General features: G+C 50.1%; 1 protein-coding gene across 5 annotated transcripts in view; it reads right to left on the reverse strand.

The window, feature by feature from the left end:
- Positions 1-20057, reverse strand: part of LOC134340962 (dixin-like) — a 263330-nt gene that overhangs the window by 46875 nt on the left and 196398 nt on the right. For all 5 annotated transcript variants that reach the window (XM_063038593.1, XM_063038595.1, XM_063038594.1 and 2 more), the window contains 2 exons: positions 15596-15705; positions 2018-2169 (listed from right to left, as the gene is read on the reverse strand). In XM_063038593.1, coding sequence (XP_062894663.1) covers positions 2018-2169; positions 15596-15705 — 262 coding nt within the window. The remainder of the gene's footprint in view (positions 1-2017; positions 2170-15595; positions 15706-20057) is intronic.

The raw sequence follows: 20057 nt of genomic DNA on the forward strand, positions 1-20057 counted from the left end.
CCTAACAGAGCAGAAAGACAAGCAATATGCAAAAGGCAACTAACTGTGTAAACACACAAAAAAATAAATAAGCAATAAATATTGAGAACCTGAGATGATGAGTCCCTAGGTTATGGGAACAGTTCAGTGATGGGTAAGTCAAGCTGAGTGAAGTTATCCCCACCAGTTCAAGACCCTGATGGTTGAGGGAATATCGTGAAAATTGACTTGTCCAAAGTACATGCTCGATCATCTCAAAAGTTTAATACCGTTAACCCACACCACCAGGTTCAGGGACAGTTACTACCCCTCAACCATCAGGAAGGAGGTACAGGAGCCTCAGGACCCACACCACCAGGTTCAGGAACAGTTATTACCCCCTCAACCATCAGGAAGGAGGTACAGGAGCCTCAGGACCCACACCACCAGGTTCAGGAACAGTTATTACCCCTCAACCATCAGGTTCTTGAACCAGAGGGGATAACTTCACTCACCCCAACACTGAAATGTTCCCACAACCTACGGACTCACTTTCAAGGGCTCTTCATCTCACGTTCTCGATGTCTATTTATTGTTATGATTGATCTTCTGTTGTACTCACTCAGTCTGTTGCCTCTTGCACACCGGTAGCTTGTAGTGAGTGGCCTGTCCTCCAGCCTACGGTATGGCTTGTATTTACCGTGAATGCCCGCCAGAAAACGGGTCTCGGGGTTGAACATGGCAACATCTATGTACTTTTGGTAATAAAAGACTTTGAACTTCGATCTTTAGAATTGAATAAAACTAATCTAGATGTACTTTTATTTTCTAAATGCCACTAGCCAGGGTTACACAAAGCCCCAGAATTAACGAGTGCCTACTAACTGGAGGGTAATAATTTACGGAGGGCAGGAGAAGATGGTGACTTGACGCAGCGTGCGCGGCCGCTCCGAAATGATATCGTATTTGTTAAATAGGGGGCCGTGCACAATCCTGATTTGATGGAGACAGACGGGAGAAGCACGGAGGAACATCTGGAGAAACGTCTGAAATGCCCGCTTCGCTGCCACTGCTACTGTGTGATCGAGAATCTCCGGAGGGGAAGGCCCTGAGTCCTCGGCTTTGCCTATTGCCTGTTGCCGGGGCCGGGGTCGAAGCGCTCGGCAGAGATGGTACTCGATGCTCGGTGTCGGAGGGCTGGTTGGAGGCTCGAAGTTTTCGGACGGACTCGGAGTCGGACTGTGGTTGGGTGCTTCCAGGATGCTGCATCGGCAAGTTTGCGGTGCTGGAAGCTCATGGCAGGAAGAGTTTCTACCTTCTACCGTCTGTGTGAGATGTTGGGACTTTCAAGAGACTTTGAGACTTTTTTTTACTGTGCCCATGGTCTGTTCTTCATCAAATTACGGTATTGCTTTGCACTGTTGTAACTATATGTTATAATTATGTGGTTCTATCAGTTTTTTTTAGTCTTGGTTTGTCTTGTGTTTCTGTGATATCATTCTGGAGGAACAAATTGTATCATTTCTTAACGTATGCATTTCTAAATGACAATAAAAGAAGACTGTGCGTCCTCATAATCTAATCTAATTTATGTGCTTATTTATTTGTTTATTTAGCGATACAGTGCGGAATAGGCCGTTCCCACCCCAGCTAACCCGCAACACCCCTCTGCCGGACAATCCTGATTTTACCCTAACCTAATCACGGTACTATTCACAATGACCTATTAACCGAACCGGTACGTCTCTGGACTGTGGGAGGAAACCGCAGCACTTGGAGGGAACCCAAGCATTCCATACAGAGAGCCCTTACAGAGGACGCCGGAAACGGACTCTGAACTCTGACGACCACACCCCCCTCCCTCCTGAGCTGTAATGATGTTGTGCTAATCTCAAGGCTACAGTGGCGGTGCCCAGTGAGTTTAACTTCACAGACACGAGATGCTTTGACGATACCTATCATGTTGGTAGCACCTCAACGCGCCGACGTTTCTGATTTTAAAATTACTCCCGCCTTGGTACATATAAATGAATTACTAGTCAGCGGGGCATCCTCATACCTGTAGGATGGAAATCATCTTCCTGGCTTCCTCCATCTCCTTCCCGAGCTGGTCCTGCTGGTCCAGCAGCTGGTCCTCCCAAAGGGACTGACTGTCATTCAGGAATGACTTCCCACAGTTTGTAGACATCCATGGGGATTCAACGGTGTCGTCTGCCAAAGGAATACGCAACAATCAAAACAAATTCCCTTGCTTGCAGACATTGGCGTTTACTTTCCCCCCGGAACACCACTCTCTAAAAGTGCTTTCCTGTCCTTTTCCTAAAATGAAAACGTCATGCACTGAGTAATTTCCTCTTCACTCTCCCCCAAAGGGCCAGCACCTTACCAAAGCAAGGCAGGAGAGTTATCTGAGGTTGTGGATTTCAATGACAAAACAAGGCAACAAACAGGCCCCCTTTCTAACCCTCGCACCTCCAAGCCCAGGACAGGCCACGTCTGGGCGTCTAGACCTCGGCCCCGGACTCCCAGGCCCTCAGACGTCGAACTGAATTGACGTTGTCACCGACACCCTTCACATACACGAGGACCAAAAATCTTTGTTACACCTCCGTTCAAATGTGCAATGATCGTAGTTTTATACTTTATACTTTATTGTCGCCAAACAATTGGTACCAGAACGTACAATCAGCGATATGTGATTCTGCGCTTCCCGCTCCCTGGATTACAAATATTAAATATTAAAAATAGTTAAAATTAGTAAATATTAAAAATTTAAATTATATATCATAAACATTATGATTATATTTATAATAAATATTATGTACAACAGGATAGCCAATAGATCATAGAAATACAATTGTATCAGCGTGAGTTAATCAGTCTGATGGCCTGGTGGAAGAAGCTGTCCCGGAGCCTGTTGGTCCTGGCTTTTATGCTGTGGTACCGTTTCCCGGATGGTAGCAGCTGGAACAGTTTGTGGTTGGGGTGACTCGGGTCCCCAATGATCCTTCGGGCCCTTTTTACACACCTGTCTCTGTAAATGTCCTGAACAGTGGGAAGTTCACATCTACAGATGCGCTGGGCTGTCCGCACCACTCTCTGCAGAGTCCTGCGATTGAGGGAGGTACAGTTCCCGTACCAGGCGGTGATGCAGCCAGTCAGGATGCTCTCAGTTGTGCCCCTGTAGAAAGCTCATCAGGCTCCAATCACAGGAACCGCCCATCGTGGATTTCGGCTTTGAAAGCCCGACTCGCACGGACCTCCGATCCCCGGGGACCCGGGTCCTTGCGAGTCGTCGGACTTTGGTCGTGGACTTTGTCAGGAGACCCGCCTGTGAGAGGGTGGGCGGGGGAAAAGGGGCCTCTTTTTGCCGCTGCTGTCCTGTTTTGTGGTGGTTGCTGCTCCTCGTGTTGTTCTGCTGAAGGTTCTGGGCCGCGCTGTACTGGCAGAGGTGAATATGAAGGGAAGGAAGGGAGGTGGCCAATGTGCGGGTGAGAGAAGGGGAGAGGGTAACATTCAGGAAAGTGGGATTAGATTAATCAGGAACCACTGGTTTGTTTAGTTTGATTCAACATCGTGGGCTAAGAACCTGTCCTGAACCGATCAAAGTTCATTTACTTTGCTTATGAACAGGACCAAGAAGGCACACTGTCAGAGTAGCAACACTTACAACACACTGGAGGAACTCAGCAGGTCGGACAGCATCCGTGGAAAAGATCGGTCAACGTTTCCGGCCGGAACTCTTCGTCAGGACTGTAGAGGGAAGGGGCAGAGGCCCTATAAGGAAGGTGGGGAGAGGATGGGAAGGAGAAGGCTGGTAGGTTCCAGGTGAAAAACCAGTAAGGGGAAAGATAAAGGGGTGAGGGATGGGAAGCAGGGAGGGGATAGGCAGGAAAGGTGAAGAAGGAATAGGGGAAAACACAATGGGTAATAGAAGGAGGCGGAACCATGAGGGAGGTGATAGGCAGCTGGGGGAGGGGGCAGAGTGAAATAGGGGTAGGGGAAGGGAGGGGGAGGGAATTACCGGAAGTTGGAGAATTCAATGTTCATGCCAAGGGGCTGGAGACTACCTAGACGGTATATGAGGTGTTGCTCCCCCAACCTGAGTTTAGCCTCATCATGGCAGTAGAGGAGGCCATGTATGGACATATCTGAATGGGAGCGGGAAGCAGAGTTGAAGTGGGTGGCTACCGGGAGATCCTGCATGTAGTGGCGGACGGAGCGGAGGTGCTCGACGAAGCGGTCCCCCAGTCTGCGTCGGGTCTCACCGATGTAGAGGAGGCCGCACCGGGAGCACCGGATGCAATAGATGACCCCAACAGACTCACAGGTGAAGTGTTGCCTCACCTGGAAGGACGATTTGGGGCCCTGAATGGTGCCTACCCTGTCAGAATAGAGTGGGACGGCTGTTCAGGACAGAGATGAGGAAAAATGTCTTTCGCCAGAGGGTGGTGAATCTGTGGAATTCGTTGGCACAGGGGGCCGGGGGGTCATTGGGTGCACTTAAAGCGGAGGCCGACTGGTTCTCGGCTAGTCGGGGGGGGGGGGTCAAAGGTTGTGGGGAGAAGGCAGGAGAATGGGGTCGAGAGGGATAATAAATCAGCCACGACGGAGTGATGGACTAACTCCACCAGTTGAATGGCCTAATTAATCTGCAGCTTAAACGGGAGGGGAGAGAAGATGGCGGTGTGACGACAGCGTGCGTGGCCACTTCGGTGAATGATATCTGCAATTTGTCAAGTAGGGGACCGTGCACAATCCTGATTTGATGGAGACGGACGTGAGAGCACAGCGGAACATTTGGACAACTTCTGAAATGCCCGCTTGGCTGCCGCTCTTACTGTGTGGTAACCAGAATCTCCGGAGCTGAAGGCCCCGAGATCCTCAGCTTTGCGTGTTTCAGCGGCCGGGGAGAGGTCGAAGGCGCTCGGCAGAGGATGGCGCTCGGGAGGCTGTATCGGAGGGGCTGGTTGGAAGCTCAGAGTTTTCGGACGGATGGACTCAGTGTCGGCTGTGGTCGGCTGTTCCAAGGCATCGGCAAGTTGACGGTGCCTGGAGGTTTATGGCAGGGAGTTTCTCCCTTTTGCTGCCTGCTATCGGGGACTCGGGAGTCGATCGACTCGGGGACTTGGGACTTTTTTTTAACTGTGCCCATGGTCTGTTCTTTATCAAATTATGGTATTGCTTTGCACTGCTGTAACTATACGTTATAATTATGTGGTTCTGTCAGTGTTAGTCTTTGGTTTGTCCTGTTTTCTGTGATATCACTCCGGAGAAACATCGTATCATTTCTTAATGCATGCATGCATTTCTAAATGACAATAAAAGAGGACTGAGTGTTCTCATAATCTAATTCTGCTCCTATTTCTTACTGTCTGGTCATATTGCTTACTATTATGTTCTATATTCGCTATTTTGTGGATTCTTTTTTTCTCTTGCTATAAAAGCAGCAGCATTTTTGCCAGTTTCCTGTGCTGGATCGCTACCGGTTGCCCTGATCAACAGAAAGTATCAGCTTAATGAGCCATTTATAGCTCACTGTGCCGACAGTGGGAATCCAGAGCAACATACACACATACACACAAAGTGCTGGAGGAAGTCAACAGGTCAGGCAGCATGTACGTGTAATGCCCTGGTAAAGGTTTCACCGCTAACGGTGTAGGGTATTTCACGCCTAACGTCCTGGTTCACAGTTCTACCGCTATGCTGTAGCTATTTCATTCTGGCACCTCTGTAAGAGCTGCTTGCTCTGCTTTCGGCCTGCTTGGGTTTGAGCTGAAGATCAGGGATGATGCGGTACGTGTGCCGTCCAATCAGGATGGTGGGGAACTGGGGGGGGGCGGGAGGTCTTCCTGGTGAGGGGCACCAAGGTTGGTCTTGGGGCTTTTGCTCGGCGGGAGATGAAGAGAGAAGACGCTGGAGAGAACCGGTCCTAGGATTCGATCCAGTGGGGACCGCTCTCTCCCCTCTCCTTTCCCCTTTTCCCAAACATGATTCCCCCTCTCCCTTCCCCTTTTCCCAACCATGATTCCCCTCTCCCTTCCCCTTTCCCCAACCATGATTCCCTTCTCCCTTCCCCTTTCCCCAACCATGATTCCCTCTCCCATCCCCTTTTCCCAACCATGATTCCCCCTCTCCCTTCCCCTTTTCCCAACCATGATTCCCCTCTCCCTTCCCCTTTCCCCAACCATGATTCCCCTCTCCCTTCCCCTTTCCCCATGATTCCCTCTCCCATCCCCTTTTCCCAACCATGATTCCCCTCTCCCTTCCCCTTTTCCCCAACCATGATTCCCCCCTTCCCCTGTTCCCAACCATGATTCCCCTCTCCCTTCCCCTTTTCCCAACCATGATTCCCCCTCTCCCTTCCCCTTTTCCCAACCATGATTCCCCGTCTCCCTTCCTTTTCCCAACCATGATTCCTCTCTCCCTTCCCCTTTCCCCAACCATGATTCCCCTCTCCCTTCCCCTTTTCCCCAACCATGATTCCCCTCTCCCTTCCCTTTTCCCAACCATGATTCCCCCTCTCCCTTCCCCTTTTCCCAACCATGATTCCCCTCTCCCTTCCCTTTTTCCCAACCATGATTCCCCTCTCCCTTCCCCTTTTCCCAACCATGATTCCCTCTCTCCCTTCCCCTTTTCCCAACCATGATTCCCCTTCTCCCTTCCCCTTTTTCCAACCATGATTCCCCCTCTCCCTTCCCCTTTTCCTAACTATGATTCCCCTCTCCCTTCCCCTTTTCCCAACCATGATTCCCCTCTCCCTTTCCCTTTTCCCAACCATGATTCCCCTCTCCCTTCCCCTTTTCCCAACCATGATTCCCCCTCTCCCTTCCCTTTTTCTCAACCATGATTCCGCTCTCCCTTCCCCTTTTCCCAACCATGATTCCCCCTCTCCCTTCCCCTTTTCCCAACCATGATTCCCCTCTCCCTTTCCCTTTTCCCAACCATGATTCCCCTCTCCCTTCCCCTTTTCCCAACCATGATTCCCCCTCTCCCTTCCCTTTTTCTCAACCATGATTCCGCTCTCCCTTCCCTTTTCCCCAACCATGATTCCCCTCTCCCTTCCCCTTTTCCCACTCTCAGTCCACAACAGAGACCCATATGAGAATCAGGTTTATCATCACTCACATATGTCGTGATATTTGTTTATTTTTGTGGCAGCAGTACAGTGCAATACATAAAATTACTACAGTACTGTGCAATAGTCTTAGGCACCCTAGCTATACACATACACACACACACACACACACCACATAATGTAGTATCACTACAAAGAAATTAACAAATAATTAGGTGCATTTATGACACAAGTTAAAAAGTAAACTGTATAACACTACTGACGCTTGATACGTGATGAGACTCCGGCAGTGACAGGGAGCTCAGTCATCCTACGGCCCCAGGGAAGAAGCTGTTTCCCATTCTTACAGTCCTTGTCCTAATGCTACAGTACCTCCTGTCTGATGGTCGGGGTGGGGGGGGGGTCAAAGAGATGGGTGGACGGATCAATAACGATGCTAAGTGTGCTGAGCGCACAGCGTTCCTGATAAATATCTCTAATGGGTGGAGGAGGATTAAGAGGGTGATGGTGAACCCTACTAACTGAAACAAAAAAAAAACCCAACTAACAAACAAAAAAAAACGAGGAAAAAAAACCCATTTGGAGCACAAACCCGGAGCTATACGCCATACAAGCTTCTATCAAAAAAAAAGACATCAACCTGCCAACCAAATCCATTTACCCAAGGATCAGAAGGGGACCATCTTAATTAACTCAAATCAAATGATAGTAGCAGGCAAAGGAACCCCACCTTTTCTCAAAGTCAAACTGAGAATCAAAAGTTCGACTTCTGATTTTTTCCAAACGAAGACATAACATCACCTGAGAGAACCATTGTATCAAAGTGGGAGCTAGAGCATTCCACAGATTCACTACTCTCTGGCTCAAAAAAATATTCCTCCTTATCTCTGTTCTAAAGGATCGCCCCTCAATTTTGAGGCTGTGTCCTCTAGTTCTGGATAACCCCCACCAGAAAAAACATCCTCTCCACATCCACCTTATCAACATTTGGCATGTCCCAATGAGATCCTCACGCATTATTCTAGATTCCAGTGGGTACAGGCCCAAAGCTGCCAAACGCTCCTCCTACGTTAACCCCTTCCTTCCCGGAATCGACCCCGTGAGCCTCCTCTCGACTCACTCCAATCACTTACGGGACGCGAATGTCACCAGCAAGGGCTGCTATTTGCCGCCCTAGCTCAACCGCCTTGTGAAGGCAGCTGGGACTGGGGGGTGGGGCACAGCCCCGCGGGGTGGCTGGCGCGACGCCACTGCAGCGCCGGCTCTTGGATCTGGGGGGGGGGGTCCGATTCCCGTCGCTGCCGGCCAGGAGTTCGCACGCTCTGCCCCGTAACCGCGTGGTTTTCCTCCAGGTGCTCCCGGTTCCCCCCCACCATCACATTCCAAAGACGTACGGGTCAGGGTTAGTAAGTTGTGGGCGCGCTATGTTGGTGCCGCAAGCTTGCCGGGCTGCCCCTCCTCCCACCGCCAGCGCACTCCCGGCGCATTTGCTTTGACGCAACCGCCACGGTTCTCCGAACGTTTCGACGTGACGGACAGAGTTCAGCTTTTCATCAAAGGTGGCGGCGCGCCACCCTCACATCACCGCGACCTCGCTGATAAAACGCTGCGGGCAGGGAGTTAACCCCGCTGTGCCTGGACAGAACGGGAGACTGCTGCACTCCCAGGGAGCTGTTCGTCCTCAGTAGGAAGGCGTACGGCGTGTTGGCCTCCGTCAGTCGGGGGACTGAATTCAGGAGATGTGGGTCCAGGGAAAGAGAAACCTCTGGCCCCGCCATACCCGTGAGATTGTGACGTGCCCGATCCCAGCCCAAACCCCGGTCTGTGTGGGTGCTGTGTTATTCGTTACCCTGTTACAGATTAACGCCAGGAAATAACAGACAGAACACTGCATACGATTAAAGGAATTATATTGATGAATCTTAACTGAAGGGTTAGTGAAGAACAACAAAAAGAAAAGGGCCCGTTCTAATTAAACAGTCAAACGTGCACCAAGTTAGAGCTCATCTTGAACTTCTCTCTCACTCCCGCGCTGGGATCTCGGTCAACAGGAAAACTCACAAGTCGCCTTCCGAACGTTGCTCGCAATCCCTCTCGAGCAAACGGGCCTCCCACCGGATCGTAGGCTGCGACCGGTTCTCCCCAGCGAATTCTCTCTTCGTCTCCTCTCGAACGAAAGCCCCCAAGCCCAAATTGTCCCTCTCCAAGAAAAACCCCCCGCTAATTGGACGGCACACGTTCCACATCGTCCCTGATCTTCAACAGTAACCCGAACAGGCTGAAAGCAGAACAGGCTGCTCTCACAGAACTGCCAAAATGAAATACCAACAGCACAACAGGGAAGATGCACACCAGGGCACTACATGAGATAACACTGCAGCTCCACAAAACTCTGGTTAGACCACACTAGGTGGGAGGAGAAGATGGCAGTGCGACGCAGCTCTCCGGTGAAATGATATCGTATCTGTTAAATAGGGGCCGTGGACAATTCTGATTTGATGGAGACAGATGTGAAAGCACAGAGGAACATCTGGAGAAATTTCTGAAATGCCGGTTCGCTCCCACTGTTACTGGGCGATCGAGAATCTCCGGAGGGAAAGGCCCCAAAATCCCCGGCTTTGCCTGCTGCTGGCGACCGAGGCTGGGGTCGAAGCGCTCGGCAGAGATGGTGCTCGGTACTCGGTGTCGGAGGGCTGATCAGAGCTCAAAGTTTTCGGACGACTCAGAGTCGGACTGTGGTCGGGCATGGCAGGGAGAGTTTTCTTCCTTCTCCCGTCTGCATGAGATGTGGGACTTTCGAGAGACTTTGAACTTTTTTTACTGTGACCATGGCCTGTTCTTCATCAAGTTATGGTATTGTTGCACTGTTGTAACTATATGTTATTATTATGTGGTTTTTGTTAGTTTTTCAGTCTTGGTCTGTCCTGTGTTTTGTGATATCACACTGGAGGAATATTGTATCATTTCTTAATGCATGCAGTACTAAATGACAATAAAAGAGGACTGCATGTCCTCATAATCTAATCTAAACTTGGAATACTGTGTTCAGCGCTGGTCGCCTCGTTATGGGAAGGATGTGGAAGCTTTAGAGACACTGCATAAGTTATTTACCAGCATGTCTTATGGAGGATAGGTTGAGCGAGCTCGGGCTTTTCTCCCTGGAGCGAAGGAGGATGCGATGACGAGAGAGCTGTGTAAAAGACAGAGATCCAGTGGGACATTTTCCCACGGTGGAAGTGGCTGATATGCGGGGGCTGTAATTTGAAGGTGAATGGAGGAAAGTATGGGGCGGGGGGTGGGGGGATGTCCGAGGTAGCTTGAGCAAGCTCGGGCTTTACTCTTTGGAGCCAAAGAGGACGAGACGCGAACGATAAGAGGTACAGAGTGGACAGCCAGCACCTCGCTCCGGGGGCAGAAACGGATAATGTGAGGCGCCATCAGTTTGAGGAGATTCGAAGAAAGGACTCTTGTGGATGACAGAAAAATGGAGGGCTATTGGGAGGGAAAGGTGGGGGTGATCTTGGAGTAGGTTAAAGGTTCAGCACCACATGGGGGTTGAAAGTTTCAAATTCCTGGGTGTCAAGATCTCTGAGGATCTAAACTGGTCCCAACATATCGATGTTGTTATAAAGAAAGCAAGACAGCGGCTATACTTCATTAGGAGTTTGAAGAGATTTGGCACGTCAACAAATACACTCAAAAACTTCTATAGATGTACCGTAGAGAGCATTCTGACAGGCTGCATCACTGTCTGGTATGGAGGGGCTACTGCACAGGACCGAAAGAAGCTGCAGAGGGTTGTAAATCTAGTCAGCTCCATCTTGGGCACTGGCCTACAAAGTACCCAGGACATCTTCAGGGAGCGGTGTCTCAGAAAGGCAGCGTCCATTATTAAGGACCTCCAGCACCCAGGACATGCCCTTTTCTCACTGTTACCATCAGGGAGGAAGTACAGGAGCCTGAAGACACACACTCAGTGATTCAGGAACAGCTTCTTCCCCTCTGCCATCCGATTCCTAAATAGACATTGAAGCTTTCGACACCACCTCACTTTTTTGAAGACACAGTATTTCTGTTTTGCATATTTTTTAATCTATTCAATACATGTAAATGATTTACTTGTTTATTTATTATGTTTTATTTTATTTATTTTTTTCTTTCTCTGGTAGATTATGTACTGCATCGAACTGCTGCTGCTAAGTTAACAAACTTCACGTCACGATAGTAAACCTGATTCTGATTCTGTGCTGTTCTATGTCCGAGTTGGCTGCCGGTGACGAGTCGGTGTTGGGACCGCTTCTTTTCACGTTGTACGTCAATGATTTGAACAGTGGAACCGATGGCTCTGTGGCCAAGCTGGTGGGCGACACCCAAGGCAGGTGGAGGGGCAGGGTGGTGTTGAGGAAGCAGGGAGGCTACAGAAGGACGAGGAGGACGGGCAAAGAGGTGGCAGATGGAATACAATGCCGGGAAGTGTAACGTCGAGCACTTCGGCAGAAGGAATAAAGGCACAGACTATTTCTGAAACAGGGAGCAAGTCGGAGGCCTCGTGCAGGATCCCCTAAAGGTTAACTTGCAGGTTGAGTCGGTGGTGAGGAAGGCAACGTGAGCATTCACTTCAAGAGGACCAGAATATAAAAGCAAGGATATAAAACCAAATATGAAAGCTGAGGCTTTATAAGGCACTGGTGAGGCCTCACTGGGAATGTGAGCAGATTCGGGCCCTTTATTTTAATAGGATGTACCGACGTTGGAGAGGGTTCTGAAGTCAATCAGAAGAATGGCTCGGGAAGGGAAGATGAGCGAGTGATGGCTCTGACCCTGCACTTGCCGGCATTTAGAAGAATGAGGGAGGGGGATCTCATTTAAACCCATTGAATGCTGAAAGGCCTAGATAGAGTGGATGCAGAGAGGTTGTCTCCTATGGGGGGGGAGTCCAGGATCAGAGGGCACAGCCTCAGAATAGAGGGACGCTGCTTTAGAACGGAGACGAGGAGGAATTTTTTTTAGCTGGGGGCTGGTGAATCTATGGAATTCATTGCCATGGAAGCTGTGGAGGCCAGGCCATTGGGTACGTTTAAAGCGGATGTTGACAGGTTCTTCCTTAGTCAGGGCGTCAAAGGTTACGGGGAGAAGGTAAGAGAGTCGGGTAGACAGGGACAATAAATCAGCCACGATGGGGTGGTGGAGCAGACTTGATGGCCTGAATGGCCTGGTTCCACTTCTACGTCTTGTGGTAAGATGCTTTAAGTTCCTCGGCACACACATCACCGGGGACCTCACGTGGTCTGTACATACCGGCTGTGTGGTGAAAAAGACACAATAGCACCTCTTTCACCTCAGACGGTTGAGGAAGTTTGGTATGGGCCCCCAAATCCTAAGAACTTTCCACAGGGGCACAATTGAGAGCATCCTGACTGGCTGCATCACTGCCTGGTACGGGAACTGTACCCCCCTCAATCGCAGGACTCTGCAGAGAGTGGTGCGGACAGCCCAGCCCATCTGTAGATGTGAACATTTACAAAGACAGGTCTGCAAAAAGGGCCTGAAGGATCATTGGGGACCCGAGTCACCCCAACCACAAACCGTTCCAGCTGCTACCATCCAGGAAACATAAAAGCCAGGACCAACAGACTCCGGGACAGCTTCTTCCACCAGGCCATTAGACAGGCTGACACAACTGTATTTCTATGTTACACTGACTGTCCTGTAGCACATATTATTTATTACAAATTACTATAAATTGCACATCGCACATTTAGACGGAGACGCAGCGTAAAGATTTTTTACTCCTCGTGTATTTTGAAGGATGGACGTAAAGAAGTCGGTTCAGTTCAGTCCTAATCAGGAAGGGGTCACATCGGGGTCAGAGGAATGGTGATGGGGGTCTAAGTCCACAGCTCCCTGGGGGGAGGGAACACAGGGGAATAGTGTGGGGGCCTACGGTCGAATGACCTAATTCTACTCCAGTGTCTTATGGTCTGATGCAAGGTTAAGCCACGTATTTCACCAGGAGCTGCGAACGTGGTGACGTGCCCACACTGACATCTAACTCATCACCGGAGAGTCACCCCCACGTCGCCTCAGCTTCCGCGAGGGGTCACGGAATTCAGTTGCCACCCCGGACCACCACCTCAGCCGCTGGCATGGCCAATCCCCCTCCTAACCATCGTCTTCTTTTCAACCAACACCCACAAAACGCTGGTGGAACGCGGCAGGCCAGGCAGCATCTATAGGGAGAGGTACAGTCGACGTTTCAGGCCGAGACCCTTCGTCAGGACGAACGGAAAGAAGAGATAGTAAGAGATTTGAAAGTGGGAGGGGGAGGGAGAGATCCGAAATGATGGGAGAAGACGGGAGGGGGAGGGATGGAGCCAAGAGCTGGACAGGTGATTGGCAAAAGGGATACGAGGCTGGAGAAGGGAGAGGATCATGTGACAGGAGGCTTAGGGAGAAAGAAAGGGGGAGGGGAGCCCAGAGGTTGGGCAAGGAGTTATAGTGAGAGGGACAGAGGGAGAAAAAAGAGAGAAAGAAAAAAAGGGAAAAAAATAAAAAAGAGTAAATAAATAAATAAATAAGGGATGGGGTAAGGGGGGGGGATATTAATGGAAGTTTGAGAAGTCAATGTTCATGCCATCAGGTTGGAGGCTACCCAGTCGGAATATAAGGTGTTGTTCCTCCAACCTGAGTGTGGCTTCTCCAGCCTCGTATCCCTTTTGCCAATCACCTGTCCAGCTCTTGGCTCCATCCCTCCCCCTCCCGTCTTCTCCCATCATTTCGGATCTCCCCCTCCCCCTCCCACTTTCAAATCTCTTACTATCTCTTCCTTCGGTTAGTCCTGACGAAGGGTCTGGACTCAAAACGTCGACTGTACCTCTTCCTATAGATTCCACCAGCATTTTGTGTGTGTGTGTGTTGCTTGGATTTCCAGCATCTACAGATTTCCTCGTGTTTGCATCTTCTTTTTAATGTCGCCTGGACTCACCTCAGTGGGGTGGGGGAGGGGTGGGCTCTTGTCCAATCGGACATTCGTCCTGGGAAGCCTTTGTGAAAATTGATGCTATTTGCACGTCACCTGGTCCGCGTGATCCTCAGGCTCTGTCGAGGTCAATAGACAATAGACAATAGGTGCAGGAGTAGGCCATTCGGCCCTTCGAGCCAGCACCGCCATTCACTGTGATCATGACTGATCGTCCACAATCAGTATCCACTTCCTGCCTTCTCCCCATAACCTTTGATCCCGCTATCTTTAAGAGCTCTATCTAACTCTTTCTTGAAAACATCCAGAGACTTGGCCTCCACAGCCTTCTGGGGCAGAGCATTCCATATATCCATCACTCTCTGGGTGAAAAAGTTTTTCCTTAACTCCGTTCTAAATGGCCTACCCCTTATTCTTAAACTGTGGCCTCTGGTTCTGGACTCACCCATCAGTGGGAATATGCTTCCTGCCTCCAGCGTGTCTAATCCATTAATAATCTTATATTTTTCAATGAGATCCCCTCTCATCCTTCTAAATTCCAGAGTATACAAGCCCAGTCGCTCCAATCTTTCGACATATGACAGTCCCGCCATCCCGGGAATTAACCTTGTGAACCTACGCTGCACTCCCTTAATAGCAAGAATGTCCTTCCTCAAATTTTGAGACCAAAACTGCACACAATATTCCAGGTGGGGTCGCACCAGGGCCCTGTACAGCTGCAAAAGGACCTCTTTGCTCTTATACTCAATTCCTCTTGTTATGAAGGCCAACATGCCATTAGCTTTCTTCACAGCCTGCTGTACTTGCATGCTTGCTTTCAGTGACTGATGTACAAGAACACCTAGATCTCGTTGTACTTCCCCTTTTCCTAACTTGATCCATTTAGATAATAATCTGCCTTCCTGTTCTTACCAAAGTGGATAACCTCACATTTATCCTCATTAAACTGCAACTGCCTGTCCAAGTCACCCTGCATTCTCATAACATCCTCCTCACATTTCACACTGCCACCCAGCTTTGTGTCATCGGCAAATTTGCTAATGTAACTTTTAATTCCCTCATCTAAATCATTAATGTATATTGTAAGCAGCTGCAGTCCCAGCACTGAACCCTGCGGTACCCCACTGGTCACCGTCTGCCATTCCAAAAGGGACCTGTTAATCGCTACTCTTTGTTTTCTGTCAGCCAGCCAATTTTCAGTCGAGGTCAGTACTCTGCCCCCAATACCATGTGCCCTAATTTTGCCCACTAATCTCCTATGTGGGACTTATCAAAGGCTTTCTGAAAGTCCAGGTACACTACATCCACTGGCTCTCCCTTGTCCATTTTCATAGTTACATCCTCAAAAAATTCCAGAAGATTAGTCAAGCACGATTTCCCCTTCGTAAATCCATGCTGACTCGGACCTGTCCTGTTACTACCATCCAAATAGGTCGAAGGAACAGAAGCCAGAGCGGGTGGACAATACGTATCAATGCGCGGATGGTCACTGCCCAAGGAGAAATCTCTCCCCGCTCCCCCCACTCATGGACAGAACCGGTGGTAAATAGTAAGCGCAGGACAGGTGAAGTTTGTCTTACCAGGCCTGAGTTCCCATTCTTCCTTCTGGGACGACAAATCCAACCCTTCATCCAGCCGGCTGCTGACAGATTCCGGCTTGGCGCTGTTTGTCGGACTGGCGGAGCTGACGCTGAAAAAAGATGAGGCTCTTTAGTTCCGGCTCCACCGCGGCTGTCGGTTTGACGTGAGAGCGATCAGGCCGCGAACTTCACCGGGCCACACGCACGGCGACATTTCAGTGCCGAGCACCGCCGACCGCCCCCCCCATCCGCGGCAAGCGGGGATTCCCGGTGGCCAGCCGTTTTAACCCCATTCCCCATTCCCATTCCGACAGGTCGGCCCCCTACCTCCTCCTCTGCGTTGGTGAGGCCACTCTCAGGGTGGAGAGGCAACACCTCATACTCCGTCTGGGTAGCCCCCAACCTCATGGCATGAACATCGATTTCTCCAGCTTCTTGTAATTGTATCCCCTCCCGCTTCCCCTCTTCTTCACCTCCCCCTGGTGTCCCTCCTCCTTCTCTTTCTCCCACGGTCCACTCTCCTCTCCTATCAGATTCCTTCCTCTCCAGCCCTTTACCTCTCCCACCCATCACCTCCCCCTTGTGTCCCTCCTCCTTCCCTTTCTCCCACGGTCCACTCTCCTCTCCGATCAGATTCCTTCCTCTCCAGCCCTTTACCTTTCCCACCCATCACCTCCCCCTGGTGTCCCTCCTCCTTCCCTTTCTCCCACGGTCCACTCTCCTCTCCGATCAGATTCCTTCCTCTCCAGCCCTTTACCTTTCCCACCCATCACCTCCCCCTGGTGTCCCTCCTCCTTCCCTTTCTCCCACGGTCCACTCTCCTCTCCGATCAGATTCCTTCCTCTCCAGCCCTTTACCTTTCCCACCCATCACCTCCCCCTGGTGTCCCACCTCCTTCCCTTTCTCCCACGGTCCACTCTCCTCTCCGATCAGATTCCTTCCTCTCCAGCCCTTTACCTTTCCCACCCATCACCTCCCCCTGGTGTCCCTCCTCCTTCCCTTTCTCCCACGGTCCACTCTCCTCTCCGATCAGATTCCTTCCTCTCCAGCCCTTTACCTTTCCCAGCTATCACCTCCCCCGGTGTCTCAATTCACCCCTCTCCCTTCCCCTGGTCTCACCCCTCCACCGGCCGGCTTGCATACCTTTTCCTCCCCCCCACCTTCTGACTGTGGTGCCTTGCCCCCTTCCTCTCCAGTCCTGACGAAAGGTCTCGGCCTGAAACGTTCGCTGGTTATTCCTTTCCATAGATGCTGCCTGACCTGCCGAGTTCCTCCAGCATTTTATAACCAGATAACAATTACAGCACGGAAACAGGCCATCTCGGCCCTTCTAGTCCGTGCCGAACTCTTACTCTCACCTAGTCCCACCGACCTGCACTCAGCCCATAACCCTCCATTCCTTTCCTGTCCATATATCTATCCAGTTTAACTTTAATCAACAACATCGAACCTGCCTCTACCACTTCTGCTGGAAGCTTGTTCCACACAGCTACCACTCTCTGAGTAAAGAAGTTCCCCCTCATGTTACCCCTAAACTTTTGCCCTTTAACTCTCAACTCATGTCCTCTTGTTTGAATCTTCCCCATTCTCAATGGAAAAAGCCTATCCACGTCAACTCTATCTATCCCCCTCATAATTTTAAACACCTCTATCAAGTCCCCCCTCAACCTTCTACGCTCCAAAGAATAAAGACCCAACTTGTTCAACCTTTCTCTGTAACTTAGGAGATGAAACCCAGGTAACATTCTAGTAAATCTTCTCTGTACTCCCTCTATTTTGTTGACATCTTTCCTATAATTCGGTGACCAAAACTGTACACAATACTCCAAATTTGGCCTCACCAATGCCTGGTACAATTTCAACATTACATCCCAACTCCTATACTCAATGCTCTGATTTATAAAGGCCAGCATACCAAAAGCTTTCTTCACCACCCTATCCACATGAGATTGCACCTTCAGGGAACTATGCATCATTATTCCTAGATCCCTCTGTTCTACTGCATTCTTCAATACCCTACCATTTACCATGTATGTCCTATTTTGATTAGCCCTACCAAAATGTAGCACCTCACACTTATCAGCATTAAACTCCATCTGCCACCTTTCAGCCCACTCTTCTAACTGGCCTAAATCTCTCTGCAAGCTTTGAAAACCTACTTCATTATCCACAACTCCAAGTATCTTAGTATCATCTGCATACTTACTCATCCAGTTTACCATCCCATCAACCAGATCATTTTGTACGTGTCACTTTCAGTGTCATTCAATTTATCTATAAATAATTATTTAGAGATACAGGGCGGAACAGGACAATTCTGCCCTTCAAGCTGCACCGCTCCCCAGAAAGCCCCTGACTTACTCCTGTCCTGATTACAGGACCTTTTACAGCTAACCTACTGTGGGAGGAAACCAGAGTACCCGGAGGAAACCTCTGCAGTCACAGGGGGGGGCGTAGAGACTCCTTACAGAGGACGCTGGGATTGAACTCTGACCTAGCGGTTGCACTTACCGCTACGTTACCGTGGCACCCCAATCACGACAAGACACAGAAGCACGCCAAGAATAATTCAAGGAAGAGGTACAGTCGACGTTTCAGACCGAGACCTTTCCCCAGTTAGTCCTGACGAAAGGTCTCGGCCTGAAACGTCGACTGTACCTCTTCCTAGAGATGCTGCCTGGCCTGCTGCGTTCACCAGCAACTTTGATGTGTGTTGCTTGAACTTCCAGCATCTGCAGAATTCCTCGTGTTTGCAAGAATAATTCAAGCTTTCCCCATCATTGGGGTGCTACCAAGCCAAAACATGCAAGTCCAATGCCCTCTTCTTTAATACTTCAAAGCCAATGTCCATTCAATAATTAAACAAAAAGCTGCTAACTATTTGTCAGTACTTTAGCAACTGCTGGCAAGCCAAGAGTATATTTTTTTATAGAATTCTTCTGGATCATATTTTCTGATATTCTGCACTTTGGAAAAGTCCGAGGCACATATATACAGTTAGGGAGTTGTAGGAATTTTATGTATTGCACTGTACTGCTGCGAAAAAAGAAACAAATTTCATGACATACGTGAGTGATGATAAACCTGATTCTGATCTGGGTCTCTGCTGGGGACTGAGAGTGGGAAGAGGAGGCAGGGAGAGGGAGAAAAGGGGAAGGGAGTGGGGAGCACCAGACAGACGATCTGTAATGATCAATAAACCAATTGTTTGGGATCAAATGACCTTGCTTGGTGTCTCAGGGCTGGGTGTGTCTACACCCCCACCCCGATTCTCTTTCTCTGCCACCCGTCCCACACCCCTCCCGCGGGCGCTCCACCCTCGCCATTCCCAACATCCTTTACTCCCGCCAGGTTCACAAACTCGCTCTCCGCTCCACGTTGACCAGTGCAGTCCTGTCCAAAACCCGAGCAATATATGTGCGCCCAAGACACTTCAGGCTGCATCTATGGAGAGGAATAAACAGCCAAGGTTTCAGGACAAGACCTTTTGTCAGGGCTGGAAACAGAAGGTGGGGGGAGGGAGAGGTGCAGAAGCTGGTAGCCCTGTATGTTACAGGAAATATTTATCCTCCACCCCAACAAACTGGGCTAAATCCAATACAAAAAGTAGTGGATACGGCCCAGTCCAACGCGGGTAAAGCCCTCCCCACCACTGAGCACATCTGCACGGAGCATTGTTGCTAGAAAGCAGCATCCATCATCGAGTGCCCCCACCACCCTGAGCACGTTCTCTTCTCACTGCTGTCATCAGGAAGGAGGTACAGGAGCCTCAGGACCCGCACCACCACGTTCAGGGACAGTTCCTACCCCTCAACCATCAGGAAGGAGGTACAGGAGCCTCAGGACCCACACCACCACGTTCAGGAACAGTTATTACCCCCTCAACCATCAGGAAGGAGGTACAGGAGCCTCAGGACCCGCACCACCACGTTCAGGGACAGTTCCTACCCCTCAACCATCAGGAAGGAGGTACAGGAGCCTCAGGACCCACACCACCATGTTCAGGAACAGTTATTACCCCTCAACCATCAGGAAGGAAGTACAGGAGCCTCAGGACCCACACCACCAGGTTCAGGAACAGTTATTAACACTCAACCATCAGGAAGGAGGTACAGGAGCCTCAGGACCCACACCACCAGGTTCAGGGACAGTTATTACCCCTCAACCATCAGGAAGGAGGTACAGGAGCCTCAGGAACCACACCACCAGGTTCAGGAACAGTTATTACTCCTCAACCATCAGGAAGGAGGTACAGGAGCCTCAGGACTCACACCACCAGGTTCAGGGACAGTTATTACCCCTCAACCATCAGGAAGGAGGTACAGGAGCCTCAGGTCCCACACCACCAGGTTCAGGGACAGTTATTACCCCTCAACCATCAGGAAGGAGGTACAGGAGCCTCAGGACCCACACCACCAGGTTCAGGAACAGTTATTACCCCTCAACCGTCAGGAAGGAGGTA

Source organism: Mobula hypostoma, chromosome X2, assembly GCF_963921235.1.
Source record: "Mobula hypostoma chromosome X2, sMobHyp1.1, whole genome shotgun sequence".
NCBI classification, from domain to species: Eukaryota; Metazoa; Chordata; class Chondrichthyes; order Myliobatiformes; family Myliobatidae; genus Mobula; species Mobula hypostoma.